The following is a 23545-nucleotide window of genomic DNA, read 5'->3' on the forward strand; positions in this document are numbered from 1 at the left end:
GCTGCGCGGCATGTGGGATCTTCCCGGACCGGGGCTCGAACCCATGTCCCCTGCATCGGCAGGCTTACTCTCAACCACTGCACCACCAGGGAAGCCCCCTGGTTGGTTTTAAGGCTGCTATTTAGGCAGCAGAAAAGCAGTGTCTCCTTGGGGCAAGGGAACAAAAGCACTTCTACACTACTCTCTACTTGAAATCTGACTGCCTCTGATGCCACTTAGATTATTATTGGGAAAAAAACGATTGCTTACATCCAAAAGGAGACATTATGCCCTATAACTTTATATAAGATTGTGTTCTAATAACTTTTATAATTAAATAACATCAAATCCTCAAAAGAACAGCAATGTAATGTTGAGTGCCGCTATAAATAACTTTTTGGCACAGCTCTGTATTCACAGGAAGTACTCTTTACTCATCCACAATCATTCCTGTAAAGTAAAAATCTAATATTCAAAAGCTAAATATCAATCATTCGGGTGCATGGTAGAGGAGGGTGAAGAGACTAACACTGGGGAACCTTTAAAAAGTATGTAAAATGTATGAATTTGCCATATTCATATATATATATATATATACACACACACACACACACACACACACACACATACATATATACACACATACATATACAGGTATCCCCACTTTCAAAAACGCTACTTTCTGCCACTTCACTTTTACAAAAGACGTACTTTATTAGTACTTGTTTTCGCTAACTGAAAAAAAAATCCAAAGGAGATTTTCACTTCTATGAAAAAAGGTGAAAACAGAGTTCAGCATTTGTCTGCAGCAAGCTGTTATAGAGGTAGTGTGTACCCCAAACAGCAAGAGTAGCACCGCCAAGCTCCTTCCCCAGCAACTACACTCAGCATCTCAGCATCAGGTCACCTCAGTTTTTTGTTTGTTTTTTTAGCAACGTCCCAAACCAGAGAGATATATTTATTATGGTTGCTGAGCTTGCATTGACACGTTATCACCCCAAGTCCATCAGAACCATTAGGGTTCATTCTTGGTGTTGAATATTCTATGGGCTTTGACAAAAGTATAATGACAACAGATTTTCCCTTTCGGCACTTTGAATATGTAATTCGACAGCCTTCTGGTCAGCAAAATTCTGGCAGAGAAATCAGCTGACAGCTTTAAGGGGTATCTATTATATTATGACTCTTTGTTTTTCTCTTGCTGTCTTTAGAATTCTCTCTTTATGCTTAGCTTTTACCATTTTAATTATGATGTGTCTTGGTGTACATCTCTTTGTGACTCATTTTGTTTAGGCAGGTCACCACAGTTTTGAACTGTATCTGTGAGCATCTGTGCTTTATCTTGATCTATTCCGTGTATCTGTTATCAAGATGTGTCCTAAGGTAGCTGGTTCTTCACCTAGAAATGGGGTATGTTCAAATACAGAAGGAAACCTATATACACATACATATAATAAGTATATGTGAAATCTGTAATCCTTCTTTATCTTTGAAGTGGTCTTTAACAGTTATTTCCAGTATCTTGTATATATATTATTCTTTTCCCTCAAACCTGAACTCTAGCATAAGTCACCAATTTTAACAAGAGTGATTTTTTTTCCTCAATCGTATTAAGTTTGAAAGCTCTGATACTCCTGAGTACCACCACTTTCATCTGAAAAATTCAATAATACATTTGAATTAAAAATAAAATTGTTTAACAAAAATGAGTGCTAAAATTATTGGTTCCTCAACATGAAAAAGGGCATGTGTGAAAAACCCACAGTTATCATTATACACAATGGTAAATGACTGAAAATCTTTCCCCCTTAGATCAGGAATGATACAAGAATGCCTGGTTTCACCACTGTTATTCAACACTGTACCTTAAATTCTACCAGAGCAATTAAACAAGAAATAAAAATAATTCAAATTGGAAAGGTAGAAGTAGAACTATCTCTATTTGCAGATGAAATGATCCTATATATAGAAGCAATCAAAGATTCTACAAGAAAGCTATTAGTGCTAACAAATTAATGCAACTAAATTACAGAGTATGAGATTAACACACAAGAATCTGCTCTGTTTCTATACACCAACAATGAACAAGCAAAAAAGGAAATTAAGAAAGCAACTGCAGGGCTTCCCAGGTGGCACAGTGGACAGTGAGAGGCTCGCGTACCACAAAAAAAAAAAAAAAAAAAAAAAAAAGAAAGCAACTGCATCTCAAATAGCATCTGAAACAATAAAATATGTGGGAATAAATTTAACCAAGGAGCTGTACGACTCTCCACTGAAAATTACAAAACATTGCTGGAAGAAATTAGACCTAAATAAATGGAAAGACATCTGGCGTTAAAGGATAGAAAAACAGTAGTCAGGACGTCAATACTGCCCAAAGCAATCTATACATTCAATTCAATCCCTATGAAAACAGACATGGAAAAAGTCAATCCTCAAATTCATAATGAATTGCACCCCCTGAACTGCCAAAACAATCCTGAAAGAGAACAATGTAAGAGGACTCAAATTTCCTTTACTGCCAAACTTACTACTAAAGCTACAGTAAACAAAACATTATAGTACTGACACAGAGACAAACACTCATATGTATAAACCAATGGAACAGAACTGAGTTCAGAAATAAACCCATATATCTATGGCCAACTGATTTTCAAAAAGGGTGCAAGGCCATTTAATAGGGAAAGAATAGTCACTTCAACAGATGTTGCTGGGACAACTGGATTTCTACATGCAAAAGAATAAACTGGACCTCTATCTTACACCATACACAAATATTAACTCAAAATGGATCAATAGCTTACATAAGAACTAAACCATAAAACTCTTAGAACACATGAGGTGAATCTTCATGACACTGAATTTGGCAGTGGATTTTTTTTAAACTATTTTGAACACTATTTCCAAACATTTGCCTCTATAAATTACTCCTTAATATATATGTTTTGTGCAAGTAGTCTTTTCCACAGTTAACACTGTCTATAAAAAATAATTATTAAAATTAGAATTAATGGGGCTTCCCTGGTGGCACAATGGTTGAGAGTCCGCCTGTCGATGCAGGGGACACGGGTTCGTGCCCCGGTCCGGGAGGATCCCACATGCCGTGGAGCGGCTGGGCCCGTGAGCCATGGCCGCTGAGCCTGCGCGTCCGGAGCCTGTGCTCCGCAATGGGAGAGGCCACAACAGTGAGAGGCCCGCGTACAAAAAAAAAAAAAAAATTAGAATTAATGGGTCAAATGGCACTTAAGTTTCTGACACATATTTTTCAAATTGCTCCATAGTAGTGTTGGGCATCTTACAGGCTGTGTGACGCTAAGTAGCAATGGGTTCTTAAACATGAAACCAAAAGCACAAGAAACCAAAGAAAAAAAATAGATTAATTGGACTTCATCAAAATTAAAAACTTTTCTGCATCAAAGGACATTATCAAAAGTGAAAAGACAACCTACAGACAAAATAACTGGAAAACATTCATCTGATTAGGACTTAATATCCAGAATATATTTAAAAATTCTTACAACTCAACAACAAAAGGACAAAAATCCAATTAAAAATTGGGCAAACCACTTGAATAGATATTTTTCCAAAGAAAATATACAAGTGGTCAATAACCACATGAAAAGATACTCAACATCATTAGTGTACTGACTATATTTTCTTATTTTCTGTATCATTGATGCTCTGGCATTTGGAGCCTTGATCCTGGAGAGACTACCCCATCCCAGGGCTAGTTCCCAGAGATAGCAAGTGGCTTTTTTTTGCAGGTGTACCTCTGATACAGAAAACAATCAATCCAGAGATCAAACACCTAACAGGTCTTCTTTATCAAACTCTCATACACCAAGCCAATATTCCCCCTACCCAAATCACCCCAGGGCCAGGAATCAGACATCTAGAGACCACCCCTACAAATCAAAGCTCCAATTACTACAAACTAGCCAATCCCAGACTGTTTACTCTGCCCTGCCTTGCCGTCCTGTGAAAACCCCAATCTAAGCTCTGCGCCATACTCTTCCCTTCCCTCCTCTCCCCTCTGCCTACTCATCAACCTTGTATCACACACTTCTGTTTCTAGGGATCTGTGAGTATAAACTTCTTCCTTCATGACAATTCATGTCTGCATGTCTTACTATATCTGATTTAAATAAATTCTAGATATAATTTTTAATAAGTCATAACATAAATACAAATCAAAACTACAAGGAGATAACACTTCACAGTTACTACAATGGCTATAATTTTTTTAAAAAACACAGAAAATAACAAATTTTGGCAAGTATGTGGAGAAACTAGAATCCTCGTACATTGCCAGTGGGAATACAAAATGGTGCAGCCATTATGGAATATAGTTTGGTGGTTCCTGAAAAGGCTAAACATAGAATTACTCTATGAACCAGAAATTCCACTCTTAGATATATACCCAAGAAAACTGAGGACAAGAACTCTTACAAATACTTGTATTGCCATTAATCACAATAACCAAAAAGTAGAAACTCAAGTGTCCATCAAAAGATGAATGAGCAAAATGTCATATACCCATACAATGAAATATTATTCAGCCAAAAAAAGGAATGAAGTTCCAATACAGGCAACAACATGGATGAACCTTTAAGATACTATTTTAAGTGAAATATGCCAGACACAAAAGCCAAATATTGTGTGATTCAATTTGTACGAAATATCTACAATAGGCAAATTCAGAGGGATACAAAGTAAATTAGAGGTTACCAAGGGCTGAGGGAAAGGGAGAATGTGGAGTTACTTGCTTACTGGTGACAGAGTTGCTGTTTGGGATGATGAAAGAGTTCTGGAAATAGCAGTGATGGCTGAGCAACACTGTGAATGTAATTAATGGCAGTGAACTATACATTTAAAAATGGTTAAAATGATAAATTTTGTTTTATATATATATGTAACCACAATTTTGAAAATTTGGTAATATACTAAAGCCCACTAAATTGTGCACTTCAAATGCATGAGTTGTATGATGTATCCTCAAACATATTTTAAACAAAAGGGAAAAAGACATGAATGAAATTTATTTTCTGTCTGGAAAGAAAGTCTCGCAAATGGTGAATACTGACAACACAAGCTTGGAAAAATGTTAGACTTGTATGTTAAACTGATCCAATAAGCAATTTGGATACTGAATGCAATGAAAAGGTTCTCAGATTAAGAGAAGAATTAATGCACGCAGTCTGATAATAAGTAATGAGGGAGAAGTGAAATTAAGACAAAATGGTTAATTAGCAGTGATAGTCACTGATGATAGAGAAAGTGCTGTAACATCAAGCAAGGGCTTTATTTTAAAGTCTTACTCTCAAATTATTGCTTTTTTTTTTAATTACCCAGCACACTGGCTACAAAGGTTTATGAATATTCACTGAGAGTACGTGTATCCTTTTGTGTATTTATTATGTTTCAACAAGTTTTGAAAAGTTATCCAACATAGAACATTTGAACAAAAATTTAGGAATGTCCACTCTACTTGTGTTCTTAACTAATCAGATGGCCGATGTGTTTCTTCTTCAGATAAAAAATGTTAGTATGCCATCAGTAGTCCACGCTCACTTCAGATTTTCCTTTTCTTACTTTTAATATTCTTCCAGCCTCTATCACTAAGTTCCCAATCCACTTTTCAAGATTCCCATATGTAAGAAAACACATTTTTCTCACTCTATACATCAAATACAAATTTGTTCATTTTTCACTGGTGTCCTCACTCGCACCAATACTCTTTTGTTTATAAAACTTGAGGAAAGCGGAACAGTGTCACAAGGAAATGATGTTTCCTAAGCAGATGCCTGGGCAGTGGCACTCTATGCTTAACAGTGGTTTTACTCTACTCACTGATCTTTTATGCTCCCACCTCTACCAAACACTAGAAAATTACCATCTACACAGATCACACGTACTTTTTTTCTTTTTTATAAACCACTTTCAAAATTACCTTTGATCTTTTATTTGGTGTATATGCTTTTGCATTGCTAAATATCAACCGGATGTCTTTGCAAAATTCCAAAGGGCTGTCATAATTTCCCGCTTCTAAAGTTTCCCTTACTGTTCCAAAATCCATTGGAGTATCTATAATATCTCGGTAATCCTAGGTTTTAAAAACAATAATTAGTTCAAAGATTCGATTCCTGTTTTTAGAAATGTAAGTGCATCAAATCTCTAAAATATTCAAAATGACAGAAGAAAAAAGGGTACAAGGATCTTAAGAATCAACAATAATTTTAAAGAAGACATCCAAACATATGGACAAGAAATATAACAAAATTATATACTTGGCAGCAAGATATGAAATTGTTTTTATTTCCTTCTTTATACCCTTCTATAATTTCTAAGCTTCCTACAGTAAATTTGTGCTAATTTTTTTTTTTTTTAGGTCATTTTCCATTTCCCTATTAGAAAGTAAAGACAGACACTTTTAACCAATTCATAGTTTTCCTGGGGCGGGGCCTACTAATCCTCCAATTATATTACGTAACACTGGTTAACTACGTCTTAACCCAAGTTACAAGGGTGTCTATTAATTCAAGAAAACTGTGTAAAACAACTCTTCCACAGCTGAATTAGTGGTCAGAGACAAAGTTAACAGGAAGCCTAATCATCTTACTTTTTGGTTGCTGGGGGTTTTTTCTTTCTTTTTTTTTTGGGCCACGCCACGTGGCTTGCAGGATCTCAGTTCCCCGACCAGGGATTGAAGCCGGGTCACGGTACTGAAAAACCCAGAATCTTAACCACTAGGCCACCAGGGAATTCTAGACATCTTACTTTTTAATTTGAATACCTCTATCCCAATCTCCTCTACACCAGCAAGAAAAGCCCCAAACATTCAAATAATGACAACTTACTGGATATTCAACCAAATCAACAGGTTGTCTAAATGGTTCAGAATCTTCACATTGAAATATTAAGTTCACTAGTTCCTTACACTGTTTCTTCCAGTTGCTTTCAACATAATTGGTTGCTTTGATGCTCCTTGTTTTCCAATCATGAACCTAAAAATACATTCATAACATTAAAAGTTTTTTCAATCTTGGAAAAGCCACACTATGGTATGATATAGTATAATGGTAAGAATGCAACTGAGCTGTTGTCTTCTGTATTATGTCATAATATGTCATTACATGATTTTCTATCTACTTGGGGAAAAAAATCCACTTTTTTAAAAAACCCAGTGTCACATCTGTTACTCTAAAAACATTTTCATTCCACCACTTATCTCCTAAGTTTAGAAAATGTTCTCACAGAACATGAAGTATTACAATGGATAATGCAGTAGGCAGAATAATGCTCCCGAACACGTGTACATCTTAGTCCCAAGAACCTGTGACTATGGCAAAAGGGATTCTGCAGATATGACTAAAAGAGTAGATAGACTTTGAGATGGGGAGACAGTCCTGGATTATCAGGGTGGGCCCAATGTAATCACAAGGGTCCTCATACAAGGGAGGCAGAAGAGTCAGAGGCAGACTGGAAGATGCTATGCTGCTGACTTGAAGATGCAAGGGGACCATGAGGCTCCAGAAGCTGGAAAATGGAAGGAAATGAATTCTACCCTAGAGTTTCCAGAAAGGAACACAGCTATGCTGACACCTTGACTTTAGTCCAGTGAGACCCATGCCAAACTTCTAATCCACAGAACTACAAGGTATTTTTATTGCTTAAGGCACTAGATTTATAATTTGCTACAGCAATCACGACAAATACTAAACAGATACTAAATACTTAGAAGTCTGTTTAGAAATGAAATTATATGAAAATGGTAATAATTCAAATCTTAACTTTTCATTGTTATTTGAGGCAGCATATTATGAAAATTGATGTGATAAACAGCTTAAATTTAAGCATTTGAATGAAATATAAGATAACACTATTAAGCATTTTCCAATTAATAAGCTTTACTTTTAATTAACATTTACATAAGAGCTTCAAGAACTGCTGATGACACCACAATTTTAACTACCCAATATCCAAAGCTTATTTCCCACTTTGTTCTCCCCTATCCTCCCAACAAATCCTCATTTTTAAAAAAGGTTCAGTCACCAAATTCTAGTTAATTTTCCCATTAAAAGGTCTCATCTTCTTTCCTTCCTCTCTATTGCAGGCCAACACTATTCTTTTGTTTTTCTTTTTTAATGGCCACGCCACTGTGCGCTTGTGGGATCTTAGTTCCCTGACCAGGGACTGAACCCGAGCCCTCGGCAGTGAAAGTGCGGAGTCCTAACTGGACCGCAAGGGAATTCCCAGCCAGCACTATTCTTGACTAAGTTTCCCACCTTTTCTCTGAGATTCTTGCAATGAACTCCTAACTTTAATACAAATCTATCTAACTTTAATCAAAATCTGTTTTGGCTATGGAATTGACTCTCTACTGTAAATTTAAAAGAAATCTTTGGTTTACAATATCACCATAATCTGCTCCCAACGTAACAGCCAGACGCAACCACTTTGCTCACTCCAAAATTCAACCCCTACGCCAGTCAGGCCAATGCTCTCAGTAGCCCACTGACATGCCACACTTTCCTACTTTTTTAGCTTGAATCATAATAACCCTTACTTTTCAAGTGTCCTCTTCTTATTCTATCTCATTCTGAGGACACAGTCCAAATCCCAACCCTTCCACTAAACCTTACCTAGCCATCCACCTTACAGTGATTTCTCCCATTTCTCTTATAAAATATTCAATATCAATATCAATGTAACTTTTCAAAGACAACACCTAAAATCTTATGTTGATTTTAAAACACAGAGTAAATAAACAACTAAGGTTAATCACACAAATTAACTTACTCTCCTTCTTCCAGAAGATGTTTTAGGAAGATCACTATCATCCTAGGAATAAAAATCAGAGCATTTTAAGTGTTAATATTTTCATTAGATATGCAATAATCTTAGCATATCAAAGACATTAGGTTTACGAGGGTTATAACTTGTTAACAAAATCTCAAAATACAGACTATCAGATGGTCTTTGTGGCACTCACCCTCCAAGAAACCAACCCTTATTCTTATTCTTAATAACCATTTACATTCCCTAACGTAAACATGCACTAAATCCAAAATATAGCTATAAAAAGTTGCCTTGTGCATGTCCACAGAAGACATGCCCAAGGAGCTTTAAATTTGTGTTTTTACCTCTTCCATAAAACTCAGAAGAGTCTCCCACAGATTCCTACATTTTGTACGCTACACATTTTCTTATTCCCTAAATCACATATTAGCATCCCCATTTTTATTCCAATGAAAATCAGTGAACTACAATGATAGTTTGTGTAGAAACTGACACCACACTGTTTTTAAAAAAATATCCTTCCTGCAACTCCATACAACAACCTGATTTTCTCTGAAGTGAAATTACACAACATCAATGATATCTGCCTTTACTTACACTTCAACACCATATTGAGTGAAGGATTTTAGGGTACTTACAGCATGGTAAAGTTCATTAGTTTTTAATTACAATTAAATCCAACTCTCAGATACTGATTTTTTTTTTTTTGGCTGTGCCACATGGCTTGTGGAATTCCAGTTCTCCAAACAGGGATTGAACCCAGGCCACAGCAATGAAAGCACCGAGTCCTAACCACTGGACTGCCAGGGAATTCCCTCAGATGCTGATTTTACCAAAAACATATCCAAGGTACTTCTTATAATACACCTTTCTCTATCTCAAATTTGGAAAGAGAATATATTCCACACCTAAGTTAATTCACTTAGACATAACTTGTTTATTTAATATCAATTATTGGCTATTACCTCATTGATGATCTAGATAATTTTAAAATGTAGTTTTATCAAGTGCCCTATTTTCATAGTTCATTGGAATATAGCAAGAATTGATTTAGGTAACCAACGTTTTCTACTTCACTCTTCATTCTAAGTTATCATTTGAAATTAACAAAAATCATTATAAAATTGACGAACTTCATACCAAATCCCCGGCATTTTGCTCATCATTTTCAGAAGTGTTAGAAAGTTCTGAGATATTTGTACAGTCTTGACTCCTAAAAGACAATTTTTTAATTTAACAGTATGCAAATGTAGTCCCTGTCTCCAAATATTCAAACTACAGATTAAGATACAAACAGTTCCCCAACTATGCAAACAGTTCCTATGCACACCTAATTTCAAGCAGTAGAATATCAGGTTTTTACTCTATCCTCTGTGGAAACAACTGACCATACTAGAACACTGAAAGTTAATTTTTTTTTCAATTTAAGTGTGTACAGAAATACTATATGTATAGCCTCAACTGGATGAATACATGGATGAGTTTTTCAAAGTTATCACCACTAGTAATATTTGTACAGTGAGTACCAGGAAAATGGTTGATTTGAGATAAAAAAGAATAGAAGCAAAAAAGGACGTAAAAACTAAAATAAATTATATCTTAACCTCACTGTAAACACAGCAGAAGAAAGAATCATAAAATAGGGGTATCTAGACACAACGGAGATGAAAATGGGTATGTGACCTTCCTGAAGTAGAAAGAAGAAACTTTGGGAGGAGAGGCAATAAGTTTGAGTCCTCCAGACATCAGACAGATTCAGCCCAGGAGAGTGAAACAGCTGCAATCAGTTATTCCCCAGTTTGTAGCCAGATACTGAAAATGATGTCAGAGTTTATAAATTATCTTCTCCAGTATATAATTCTTTCAAAGAATTTTTATAACTGGGGGAAAGGCATACAAGGTCATATAGCAAAATCATTCATTTTAAAGGAAAGAGGCTGAGTAATGTGTGCAAAGTCACCCAGAAAATTTCACCAGAACAGATTAGGTTAGAACCTGGATCTCAACCTGCAGGTCAGTTTTCATCCTACTAGTCCAAATCGATTTCCAAATGCAAGAAAAGTGTGGAATATTCACAGGATACAATCCAAAACAGATTAAAACTCAATCTAATCATGAGAAAATATCAGACGAGCCAAATTAATTACACACTACAAAATAAGTGTCCAGCACTCATTAAAAAATGATGAAGTGATAAAAGAAAGGAAAGACTAGAGAACAGATTAAAAGAGACTAAGAAAACAAAACAGTGAATGCAGTGGGAATTCTGGATTGGATCCTGAAACAGAAAAAAACATTGATGTAAAAGCTGATGAAATCCAGATAAATTCTACACTTTAGTCAATAGTACTGTATCAAGGATAATTTCTTAACACTTCATAAGGACACCACAGTTGTGTAAAATGTTAACCTAAGGGGAAAACAGGTGAAGGGTATATGTATACATAGGGCAACTCTCTGTAGTATAAAATTATTTCAAAATTTTTAAAAATAGAAAAAATTGGACTATTCAATTTCTCATTCCTTTACCTAAATTACAATCACAAAAGAAGAAATGTAAAGAAATGTCATTTAATGTAACACATTAAAAGGGTATAATTCAGAGAGCACAAATTAAGAACTGGATAGTTTTAAGAGCACAATATGCAAAGGCACTTTTCCACAACATCTATAATATGAGGTCACTTACTTGATAAATTTCAAAAGCTGGTCAGTTATCTTCTTAGCTGATCTTGCAATTACACTCTCAGGTTCATTAAATGTTCTGGCATTATGTTCTATATATCTGACTTCCCAAACTAATGCAGATAGCCTCCTTCAAAGTAAAAAACAGGCAATTTAGGGCTTAAAAAATGAAAAGACAGAAACCAAGTAAAAAAATCCAGCATGTTAAGCCAGCATGATATATTAATTAAACCATAAGTGTAAAGTTATAATGAATAACTTTCTAATACTGTCAACTTGATCACAGTCATAAGCAATTATACTGGAAGCTGAACTGCAGAGAATACATTTAAGGACTGAAAGTCGTAACAGATCACTTAATCACATCCAGAAAACCAAAAGGGCAACCCTCCCTTTTCACACTGCCTATAGGTATATTTGAAGCTACTGAGACTCAATGAAGAAAATGTGTTAAATACCATCAATCCTAAGAAAGTCAATCTGACTATAAACTCACAAACTGGTTTCTGAACGAATGCACTACAGAGGTAAATTAACATCAACAATGTGAACTCAAGAAGTCAGTTTTTTGTAAATATAATTTCTCAAAGCAGCTGAATCATACAGAATACCATCACCTGCTTTAAAAAAAAAAAAATCACTGAGAATGGGAAATTTTATAGTTTTCAAAGCTCTAGAAGCCAGAGATAAAAAGTTGATGACTCTGGGGATTTAATCTTTCAAAGGCCAAAGTCATTACTAACTAAATTTTATATTTAAATGGAGCAGCTTTTGCAAGAAAAACAGACTACTAAAGACTGAGGAATGAAACGTGGTACTTCTCCTTATCCAGGTTCTATCCATACCTACCCACAGGCATCTAACACACTGTCTTACACAGGACCAAGAAATGACTATAACAAAAGAAGAGAATGAAACAGAAAATAATGTCAATCAGCCCCCACTCCACCACTGTCACTATCAGCCACCATTACCTCTGTTAACTCTACCTGGTTAACTGGCCAAATATCTTTTCAAATTTTTTTTAAAGTAGGTTTCTACTGACCTGTAAAATCGATTAACAAGTCTCATTCGAATTGTGTACAGATCAGTTGGATAGGCCACTACAGTACAGTACTTTGGATATGTACACAGATCAACCGGACCTGCAAAAGCTGCTGCTATATCTGTAATGGCAGAAGGAAGAATTTTCATCAAGAAATTCATTACCTCTAAGTGATATTTCTCTACAAATCATTCATAAAACAGAGCTACAATTAGCACTACAGGCTTACCCAAAAAGTAATAAATACAAATTGTAATAAAGAACACAACCACAATTATGCTACTGTTTTAAAATACTTCTGTGGAAAAGAATCTTGAACATAAACTTGTCACCGTAAAAAAACTTACCAAGATTCAAAAGTTGATCTATACCACTAATAATTCGTTCACATTCTTCATCTCTCGATTTCTGACCCCATTCACCATCTTGGGGTTTGTAGAGCAATTTCTCTAGCTCATCTGAAGTGACAGAAATACTGGCTCCTAATTCTTCAGGTGGATCAACTATGAGTCCATCAAAAAAGAAAAAAAAAATCAAACCAAACTAAATATACACTATATTTAAATTCAGTTGTCCAAGTTCACATACAAGATACTAATCAAAGGAAAAAGAAGTTACTTTATAGCAGAAAAACCTGGCAGACACCCACCTGAATTAAATGATTAAGGTTAATATTCCCAGTAACAGGACAAACTGCTATCACGTGCCTCCTGATATGATGCACTGAGAAAGACACAACGTCACTTCTCTGACACTCTTGCCAAATATGCAAACTCTGGACTTAATCATGAAATATATCAGACAAACGCAAACTGAGGGAAATTCTGCAAAGTGGCCAGTGCTCTTCAGAAGTGTCATGGTCATGAAAGATAATGGAAAGATTCAGGGATTCCAGACTAAAGGAGACGAAGAAGACATGGCAATGAAATTCAATGTGTGAAAGAACATTAGGACCATGGTCAAAATTTGAAAAAGGTCTATAAGATTAGAATTGTATCAATGGTATTTCCTGATTTTGATAAATGCACTATACTTGTGTTACGATGTTAACATTTGAGAAAATTGGGTGTTCAGAAATGCTTCGTACTCTTTTTGTAATATTCTTAAGTTTGAAATTATTTCAAAATGAGATGTTTAAAAAGTGCAGTAAAAATTGATAATGGAAGAGTATGCACATTTTTAAAAAGAAAAAGAGGCAATGTAAATATTCAGAGAATAGTTTCTTGAAAACTATTTTTTTAAAAAAGAAAAATGTCAACAGAAAGAAGACAAACGTATCAATCTAACAATCTGATAGGTAAAACGATGTTTTAATATTTTAAATTATTTAAAATATTATTATTTTAATATACCTTTCCGAGACTGATAATGCAAATGAGCTTTTCTTCATATGCTTCCAAATTTATTTTTCTGCCTGTTCATGTCTTTTGACAACTCTTCTAAAGACTTATTGGCCTCATTAACATGTAAAATCTCTTTATGCAAGTGCTTTTATTGATTTGGTATCGTTTACAAAGCGGCAGCTATAACTAGCAGTTAAAAGCACTGGTTGGTGCCAGATGGCTTAGGCTAGAATCCAAACTCCTATCCTTTTTAGAGGTGTGTGACTTAGCTAAGTTACTGAAAACGCTCTGAGCCTGAGTTCCTTCATCTGTAAAATTAATAATAGAGCATCACCTCAGAGTAAGATTAAATGAATCGATACATATGAAGTTCTTAGCAGCAGAGTAAGACCTCAAAAAAATGTTGGTTTTCACTTATCTATGTATGTTTTATACAACACAAAATGTCATTTCATATTGCTAAGTGTAGTTATTTAGAAAACATTTTTTTGAAAAACACTCCTTAGTGGGAAGCAGCCGCATACCACAGGGAGATCAGCTCAGTGCTTTGTGATCACCTAGAGGGGTGGCAAAGGGAGGGTGGGAGGGAGACGCAAGAGAGAGGAGATATGGGGATATATGTATCTGTATAGCTGATTCACTTTGTTATACAGCAGAAACTAACACACCATTGTAAAGCAATTATACTCCAATAAAGATGTTAAAAAAAAACAAAAAGAGGAAAAAAAAGGAAAAACTCCTTATTTCCAAAGTAAAGCAAGGCAACAGTTGATGGAGATATGTCAGAGAATAAAACACAAAGGGGGCTTCGCTGGTGGCACAGTGGTTGAGAGTCCGCCTGCCGATGCAGGGGACACGGGTTCGTGCCCCGGTCCGGGAGGATCCCACGTGCCGCGGAGGGCTGGGCCCGTGAGCCATGGCCGCTGAGCCTGCGCGTCCGGAGACTGTGCTCCGCAATGGGAGAGGCCACAACAGTGAGAGGCCTGCGTACCAAAAAAAAAAAAAAAACACAAAGGAAAAAGGGCTTGACCCTTAAGGCAGACACAAGCAAAAAACACAGGGCAAAGATTTCATGTGTCAAAAATGGTGGATGTGGAAGGACACAAGTTCTTGCATGTTTTTATGCTGAATCAACACTAATATAAAAGAAAGCTTGATGGTGGAAAGATGGGAGCCAACAGATATACAGGGTACCCCTTCAAAAAGTTCAACAAGAGTGAAGTAATTCAGTAGCAAAATGTTCAAGAAAATGAAATGAAAGCTGTTTTAAGGTATAAGACACAAATCCAAACTTGAATGGAGATAGGAAGGAGGAAACTAAAATTGTTGGAGGGAATGAACTAAGTGTAAATACCAGGTCCAAGAGAAGTTCAAAGGAGTGGGACAGCAAGCACTGGAGACGATACGGCCTTTGGAACAAAGAACTCTACTTCTCAGACAAGTTGAGGTAATGCAAAAGACAGAAGTCAGGTTAGAGCTCTTCTCTGAAGAAAGAACAAGGGTAAAAGAATAAGGATGAGGAAAGAGAAATGGAGGCTAAGTGAAGGAGATCAAGAAGAGACTAAAGCACAATTACATGAGAAATGACAGTTGGTGACTAAGATACAGCGAGCAACAAGCTGGAAACAGGATAAGAATTAAGGAGCCAGATACACATAATTCTGTTCACTTGTTTTAGTAAAGCTCAGTTACCATAAATTTAAAAATGTTTCTCAAAGACCACAAATGTGCTCTATGTGCATTAGTAACATAAAAACTTGAAAATGTATTTTCATTGTTTAAAAATTACATACCATTATCAGGTATTGGTTCCATGTCCCATGGGCTAAGTTTTTCAATTTCAGTATTGTCCCACCTGTTAAAACCAAAAAAAAGTCTGGTTAGCCCTTCATAAAGACAATTGATAGCACGTATAAAATAGATAACTAATGAGAACACTGTGTACAGCACAAGGAGCTCTACTCAATGCTCTGTGGTGACCTACATGGGGAGGAAATCCAAAAAAGAGGAGATATATGTATAGTTGATTCACTTTGCTGTACAGCAGAAACTAACACAACATTGTAAAGCAACTATACTCCAATAAAAAATAAAAAATAGGGGCTTCCCTGGTGGCGCAGTGGTTGAGAGACCGCCTGCCGATGCAGGGGACGCGGGTTCGTGCCCCGGTCCGGGAGGATCCCACGTGCCGCGGAGTGGCTGGGCCTGTGAGCCATGGCCGCTGGGCCTGTGCGTCCGGAGCCTGTGCTCCGCAACGGGACAGGCCACAGCAGTGAGAGGCCCGCGTATCACAAAAAAAAATAAATAAATAAAAAATAAACCTGTGGCTAATAACTAGGTACCCACTACAAGAGTAAACAAAAAGATAGAAAATGCAAAAATTAACCTCACTGTAGCAGTAAGTTTAAATAGTATGGTTTTTTTCGAATAGATTATAACAAACAAGTATAAAAATGTATGGTGGATTCAAGGACAAAACCAGAAATGCTGTGTGGCCTGTACCCAGGGTAAGTGAAGAAAGATAGTGTGAAGGCCTTGAATGCCACACTTCAGAATGTGGACTTTGTTTCCACAGCCAATGGAAAGGCAGCAAAGACTTTTTTTGAACAAGGGAAATGAAGTAACATGTGCTCCTGAACAATGATCCTGCAATATTGGGTTGAGGAAATATTAGGAGGCTACAAAAAAGGTCCCAGGGAAGCAAGCAGAACCTGTACCAAGGCGGGTACTAGTAACAGAGGCATTCTAGAGAGATGCTGCAAAGGTGAGACTGACGTGACTTAACAACGAACTCAATGGTGTTTTTTTTAACCTGAAACACGTCATTCATACCACAACCTGCCGCAGCGAACAAATGTTTGCAGATGACTGGTTTTCATCTGCATACATACCTAACAATGTAACACTGGAAATGACTATCAGGGTACTGTGGCTGATACGGCTCTTGACTCAGCACCGTTCCAAACCACCAAGCATCGTCAATGATAGAACGAAACCTGTCACCTGTAAGAGAGACGACCAAGTCTGAGACATCAATTTGCTAACATTAACATTTTTAACTTACAAAATACCTATGACAGATAAAACAAATCAAATAATATTTTTATCTTAAACTTAGCCATTCTTCACCACTTACCTGCAATCTTTAGTGATAAAACATACGTGAAAAAGACATAGTACTACACTCGGCAATTTACCAAAGGTATAAAACCATATAATATAATTGATGAAAACGGTTTATGACTAGGTTCCATTATTTAATGGATCCAAATGCCCACTCCAAAATAAGTTCTATTACAAAGAACAAAATTTAACAAAACTCAAAAATCTTTTACAACGATGTATACAAATCAATAAATATTTAATAAGCATATTAAATGTACTTATGAAATATGTAACTTTTCCTGAATAAAACAAGTTATAAACGTATGATCAGAAGTTAATCCATGATTCTTCTAAAGTTGCTGCTATATAAATATCTCCACATAAAACGGTGTTCTAATTCTTAAGATCTCATAATAAAAATCAGGTCTAAATGTACCCTTAAAAATACGTATTTATTATTTAAAAGATTTAAACATCCACATACCCCATTATCTCAGCATAATATAAAAGCAGACAAGCAGAGCTTAGGAGAGCTCCCTATACAAACCAAAGTAACTGGAAAGAATACTTCAACTGACTTCAGTGATTTTAGATTATACATATACATTTCTAAATATATTCTATAACTGTTAACAACTTCTAGAGAAAGAAACTGTATTCGATCTTTGTTTTACATATATTACAAAAGAAACACAGACTGCTGTAATAACCCTATCTCCTCCTTCCCATCCATCCCATCATTTTCAAAACAAAATCAATATGAAAAAAAGTTACTTATCCTTCATTAATAATTCTTTGGTAGATTAACAATTCCTTCTTTAAGAAAAGTTTTACAGAAATAGTATCAATCAAAATTAAAGCTACATATCACTCCCAAGAAAGAGAATATTCCCCACAAATGGTCTTGACTAAAGAAAGTATGCTTTCAATAAATTCTGTAAAACTGAAAAAAATAGCAATATCACAACTATTGGAGCTACATGTTTTGAGGTTAATGTATTTTCAAATTTATATAAACATGATCTTTAAGTATATTTTACTTCAAAATCATTAGAAACCCATAAGCCCCTCATCCCACCACCCTTCTACCATTAATAAAATTCAACTTTTGACAGTATTTCATTAATACAGATATTCCAAAACACTTTAACTTTAAAAAGAAGTCTTAATAAATTTTAACAACAAACCTTTTTAATAGAAGGAATATACCAAAATTTTGATGTAACACCAGGATTGCTGTCCAATTCTATAATGTAAATAACCTAATTTAACAAATATCAATTATAATATTTGTTACAATAAGTATTACTGTAATAATAACAAATCCAGGGGCTTCATTTTGAGAAACCTAATACAAAAATATATGGTTACTAAGTGAGCCAGTCTTTGACACCAAGAATTAGTTAGGTAATATTTTTCTTCCCTATTTATCTATCATTAGAATACTTTCAGTTGAGATAAAAATAGTTCTTTGGTAAAGACTAAAAACTTTAACTTAAAAGGAGGCTTAAAAAATTCATTTTCTCATGGTAAAAATGGGCATTTCTATTCCATTAAGATTTTTCAAATAAACCTATTTTGGCTAGTCAAAAGCAGGATAAACATCTGCTCAGTAAAAAGTTCTCACAAGCAACTTCCTGTAATAACTGCTCAAACTTCAGCAGAAGAGGTAAGATTTTTATGGGGGAGCAAAAACAAATTAATTAGCATAGAAGATATGATACAATAATTTCACAACCTCAAAAATAAAACAAAACCCACCAAATTACAAGGGGTAGTCAGGAATCAATCTCTAGCATTTACTTGTAGAGAATCGAGGTTAAGAAATCTTTTTGAATGGGTATGTTGGTAGAACAAAATGAGAGCTTCTAATTTACACATCATGGGGGTTGAAAACCAGACTGGCTAGGAAACTATAAAGTTCTTTGGAACTTGGCTGTACAACATTAACTTCTACATACTCCAGCTGTTTGGTTTGTTTTTTATTTTGTTCTGTTTTGTCTTTGGTGGCTAAATGCTTCTCTTCAAGAAAACTTTCCTTTACACCTCCAGTCCCCAAAATAACCCTGATTACTTGTGTGGACATTACCATTAAAAATAGTGTACTAAAAAAAAAAGTCTACTAAGAGCAGCCACACTCTCCGATAAGATTTCGTTTCAAATAGGGACAACTCAGGGAATTTATTTACCTGTTTCTACTGCCTGCAGAAAAAGGCTGCAGGAATTACGAAAATTAATGAGGTCTGAACATCATTTATGAATGTGTATACCAGCTGACACAGCCTAGGTAGAACTCAGTATTTCACTAAAATTGATAAAAGGAGAATGACTTTTCATTCTCCTAGGTGACTAAAGTCAAACTCAATACATGAGCTCCCCGGACAGCATTACATACTGGAAAGTAATACATATACACCTGTGAAATAACTATTACAGTTGCTGGCCTAATTACAGTCATCAATTATATCCTGAGGAGATTAATAACCTACACAAGTCTAAGCAAGTGAGCCTATCAGCCTGCCTTAAATAGTCACCATGAAAACCACACTGAAACCACATTCAAAAAGCCACATTCAAAAGTTAGTGCCCACCTTTAGGTGATTTTATTTTTTCTGTCGACCCATACAATGCATGGATATAAAGCGTTAAGTTTTACACAAATTTTTTGTTTTAAAGGAATGGTTACCTCAAGTCAACCTATTTAAGTCTGGGTTGATATGATTATCAAAGGTAAGATATTCTGGCATACCAGAACATTATTGTGTTATTTTTCAAATTTCTTATTGTTTTACATTACAGGTAATTTTGTTAATTATACCAGTGTCACATTAAAGATGGAAGTAATGCAGTGTGGACAAGTCTGAAAGGAAATAGAAGGTCTATTCCAGGAGTAAGAAATCATGCTTCCAAAATGTCACATACCATACCAAGCCCTAAGCAAAATATACTTAGCAGTCTTATATTTCTTTCCAGAATTTACATGTTTGCATCCACCATAATAAGCAGCACCACAATCAAAATATTTAGAGCAATAAAATGAGAGATTCATTTCTCAGGGTATATAAAATTCAGTAAGGACAGACTTACAAGACTGCCAGTTCCTCTGTCTTGCTTCATCGTAAAATTGACGCAATACAAGAAAGTCAATAACATCTGGCATATCATGATATCTAAACAAAAATAAAAGACTGTTAAATTTCCTGCACAACAGGTTATAGTCTAGAGCAGCAATGTCCAAAAGAAATACAATGGGAGCCACATATGTAATATTTAATTTTTGACTAGCCTTATTAAAGTAAAAAGAAACCAGTGAAATTAATCTTAATAGTGTATTTTATTTAACCCAATATATCCTAAATATTGTTTCACCACATAATCAATACAAAACAATGAGATATTTTACATTCTTTGCCTTCATACCAAGCCTTCAAAATCCAATGTGTACACTTACATCACACTCAATTCAAATTAGCGACAGTTCAAGTACTTGGCAGCCACACGTGGCTAACGGCTACCATATTGGACAGCACAGGTTTAGCAAATTATTCTAACATTTTCTCAAAAACAAATGCGGAAGCAATTTCCACTACAGGCCAGAATTCTCTACACATTTAAGTGGCATGAAAAATGTATAAAACACGCTCCCGCCTAATTGCTGCTGCAGTACCAGTATTTTTACTTCCAGTGGGTCCCATCTATCAGAACTTCAACTTACATCTTGGGCTGTCCACAGTGCTCTACTATTTACCCTGCAGCTGAATGCAAAGGACATGCTGATCAGCGAGAGGGAAAATCTAAATTTAAATAATTCCATTTTTTAAAAAGTAACACATACCTAATAGAGAAAGATTTGTCCATAAGTTTTCCAGTCGCAGGATCTATAAATGCTAGTTTGAGGCAACAAAGTGTAGGGGGCCCAACCTCATATCGTATTCCAACTATTTTGACCAACTCTTGATCCTTTAACAGATATTTTTAAAAGAATAAATGGTTAAAATAAAGCAATTCCTCAAGATTATAATTCTCCACATATTGCCAAATTAAGTCAGCTCACAATTTAGGATTCCAAACCAGAAGAGGGGTTTAATTTACCATTAATTACAATTGTTTTTGCTAAATCTTCACATCTTTTTGAAGACCGGTATTTAACACTGTTTCTAACGTAAGGAATATACCAACTTTAGAAAAAAACACAACAAATGTATAAGAAGGGACACACAAATCACCCATCAGCTCAGTATCTAAACATAACCACTGTGCACAATCAGAATTTCCTTCTGGCTTTCTTCTCTTCCTAAAGAAACATTTTCATTTATTTAACTTTGTATTATGCAAATCAAAATATGTAAGCGTTTGGCTTATTATTCTTCAAAAACTTGACAATAAATTTCTACCTAATACATTTCAATAAATATTTGTTGAAGATCTATGTGCCGTGACCTATTCCAGGCAGTAGGGGTAAGACAGGGAATGGGAGAAACTTCCTACCATGATAGAGCCTCCTACTCATTATACTGTAATTAGCCTTCCCCCAATACCTGTTTCCTTAATACTAAGAATATGAGATGATTCATCCATTTATTCACTGCACAAAATATTATTGTTATAATGTGCCAAAGTGCTAAAAATACAGTTGGTTCTCATTATCTGCAGCATTCTTACTATTCTATAGTGCCACCCAAAATGATGAATTAGTGAGTTCCCAGTGAACACTGAACCACTGCTCCTGGAGGGAATACAAGGCTAGGTGGCTACAGGCCCCCAGTCGTAATATTTCAGTCACCTAATTAAGACAGTATCTTGTGTAATGTGAATTTCTATGTAAAGACACGTCTTTTTTCTTTTTTTGCGGTACGTGGGCCTCTCACTGTTGTGGCCTCTCCCGTTGCGGAGCACAGGCTCCGGACGTGCAGGCTCAGCAGCCATGGCTCACGGGCCCAGCCGCTCCGCGGCATATGGGATCCTCCCGGACTGGGGCACGAACCCGTGTCCCCTGCATCGGCAGGCGGACTCTCAACCACTGCGCCACCAGGGAAGCCCGAGACACGTCATTTAATCTACGTTGTTGAGTCATTAACATTGAACTCGCAACCAACAGCACTATGACTCATGCCTAAAAGAAGCTTATCTAACACACAGATTTTCTCCATAAGGTACATCATCACCTTCTTGTACATAGTAACACAAGACAGCACTTTAGCACTATGCTAGGCGGCCATCTTAAACAGCAAGTCACCAACACAAAAATCTGGAAAAAAAAAGCACAAAAATCTGAAAAATGTTTAATGTGGCACTGAATAGACTGCAAAAAGAACATTTATGTACAATATGAGAGCTCAAAAGAAGGAAGTATCACCTTGTTCAACCTCAGCTGAGAACATGCTGGGCAGACAACTTAAATCTTTTGCCACACTGCATGTCTGCAAATGACTAGAAAGCACCTTGAGTAGTGATTTTGGTGTTACAAATAGCAAACAGTGAGAAAGGCAAATTCGTAAATACAGAAAACAAGAAATATGAGGATCAGCTGTCCTCAGGTACACAGTAATAAGTGAAAGAGACACAAATTTGAATGTATCTAAAGCCAAATTCAAAGAAGTAGAGCCATTGAGTTTTTTCATCTTCTAACAGTTAATGAAAGTATCAAAAATATGAAGTATAAAGATTAAAAATCACCTGTAATACTACTCTACATGTAATCACCACTAACATTTTAATGTATTTATTTTGGTTGACCATATATGTCTTTAAATTTTTATCATAACCAAAACCAGAATTTCACATTCCGTGTTTCCTCTTAGTAACACACTGTGAATACGTAACATTCATTCTACAAACATTTTAAAAGCCTCGGTTACGTGGTGGGCTCTACATAGGAGCCAAATGTGTGAATATATCATGGTTTGGTTCGTTCAGTACTGTGGGATATTTGGATTTTTTCCTAATTTTTTGTTTTTATAAACAGTGATATAGAATTTAAATTTGTATGCACTTCTGGTTGTTTCCTAAATTACCAAAAGTAGAACTGCTGATTTAAAAGGTCTAAATATTTTTAGTTTCAATTCCAACTGCCAAGATACCCTGTAGGGAGCCTGCACCTGTTTCATGCACCCTTATCACCAAGTTGAACAACTATTAACAAACCTAAACCTTTGCTACTTGTTAAAACATGGTATTTTCTTTAAGTGTTAAAAATACGTACATACATAAAATTGGTTAAGTACAGAGAAGCTAAAGTTTTTTCTGTATTTTATTACATGTGAGGTTGAACCTTTTTCTCCAATTTGTGTTGGTTTCTTTGAAAACTTGCACTTCTTTTGAAAATCTGTCCTGGGTACAATCATTTTAAGATTAATGATATATACAGCCAAGCTGCCTTCCAATAATGTACAGAGTGCCCAGTGACAAGCATGTCTTCTGACTAGACCTTAATGCTTAGCAGGTAACAGCAGAAATGTTTTTAAGTTGGAAATTAACAGAAAGGTAGTAATGAAGTATGCCTCCAGTAGGTTATTTTTAATGGATTTATAAATAATTTAACTATACATGTATGTGCTAAATGTTTAATGATTTAATAATACCATCATCT

The 23545-nt window shown here is 35.6% G+C and overlaps 1 protein-coding gene across 3 annotated transcripts in view; it reads right to left on the reverse strand.

The window, feature by feature from the left end:
- The window catches only part of BRWD1 (bromodomain and WD repeat domain containing 1), a 121320-nt gene that overhangs the window by 17952 nt on the left and 79823 nt on the right, over positions 1-23545 (reverse strand). For 2 of the 3 annotated variants that reach the window (XM_019922386.3, XM_073804514.1), the window contains 11 exons: positions 20792-20916; positions 20044-20126; positions 16743-16854; positions 15645-15706; positions 12856-13011; positions 12509-12629; positions 11468-11593; positions 9919-9991; positions 8779-8820; positions 6837-6983; positions 5930-6082 (listed from right to left, as the gene is read on the reverse strand). In XM_019922386.3, the coding sequence (XP_019777945.1) occupies positions 5930-6082; positions 6837-6983; positions 8779-8820; positions 9919-9991; positions 11468-11593; positions 12509-12629; positions 12856-13011; positions 15645-15706; positions 16743-16854; positions 20044-20126; positions 20792-20916 (1200 nt within the window). The remainder of the gene's footprint in view (positions 1-5929; positions 6083-6836; positions 6984-8778; positions 8821-9918; positions 9992-11467; positions 11594-12508; positions 12630-12855; positions 13012-15644; positions 15707-16742; positions 16855-20043; positions 20127-20791; positions 20917-23545) is intronic. The other variant, XM_019922387.3, reaches the window with a different exon arrangement.

Source organism: Tursiops truncatus, chromosome 4 (genome assembly GCF_011762595.2).
Source record: "Tursiops truncatus isolate mTurTru1 chromosome 4, mTurTru1.mat.Y, whole genome shotgun sequence".
NCBI classification, from domain to species: domain Eukaryota; kingdom Metazoa; phylum Chordata; class Mammalia; order Artiodactyla; family Delphinidae; genus Tursiops; species Tursiops truncatus.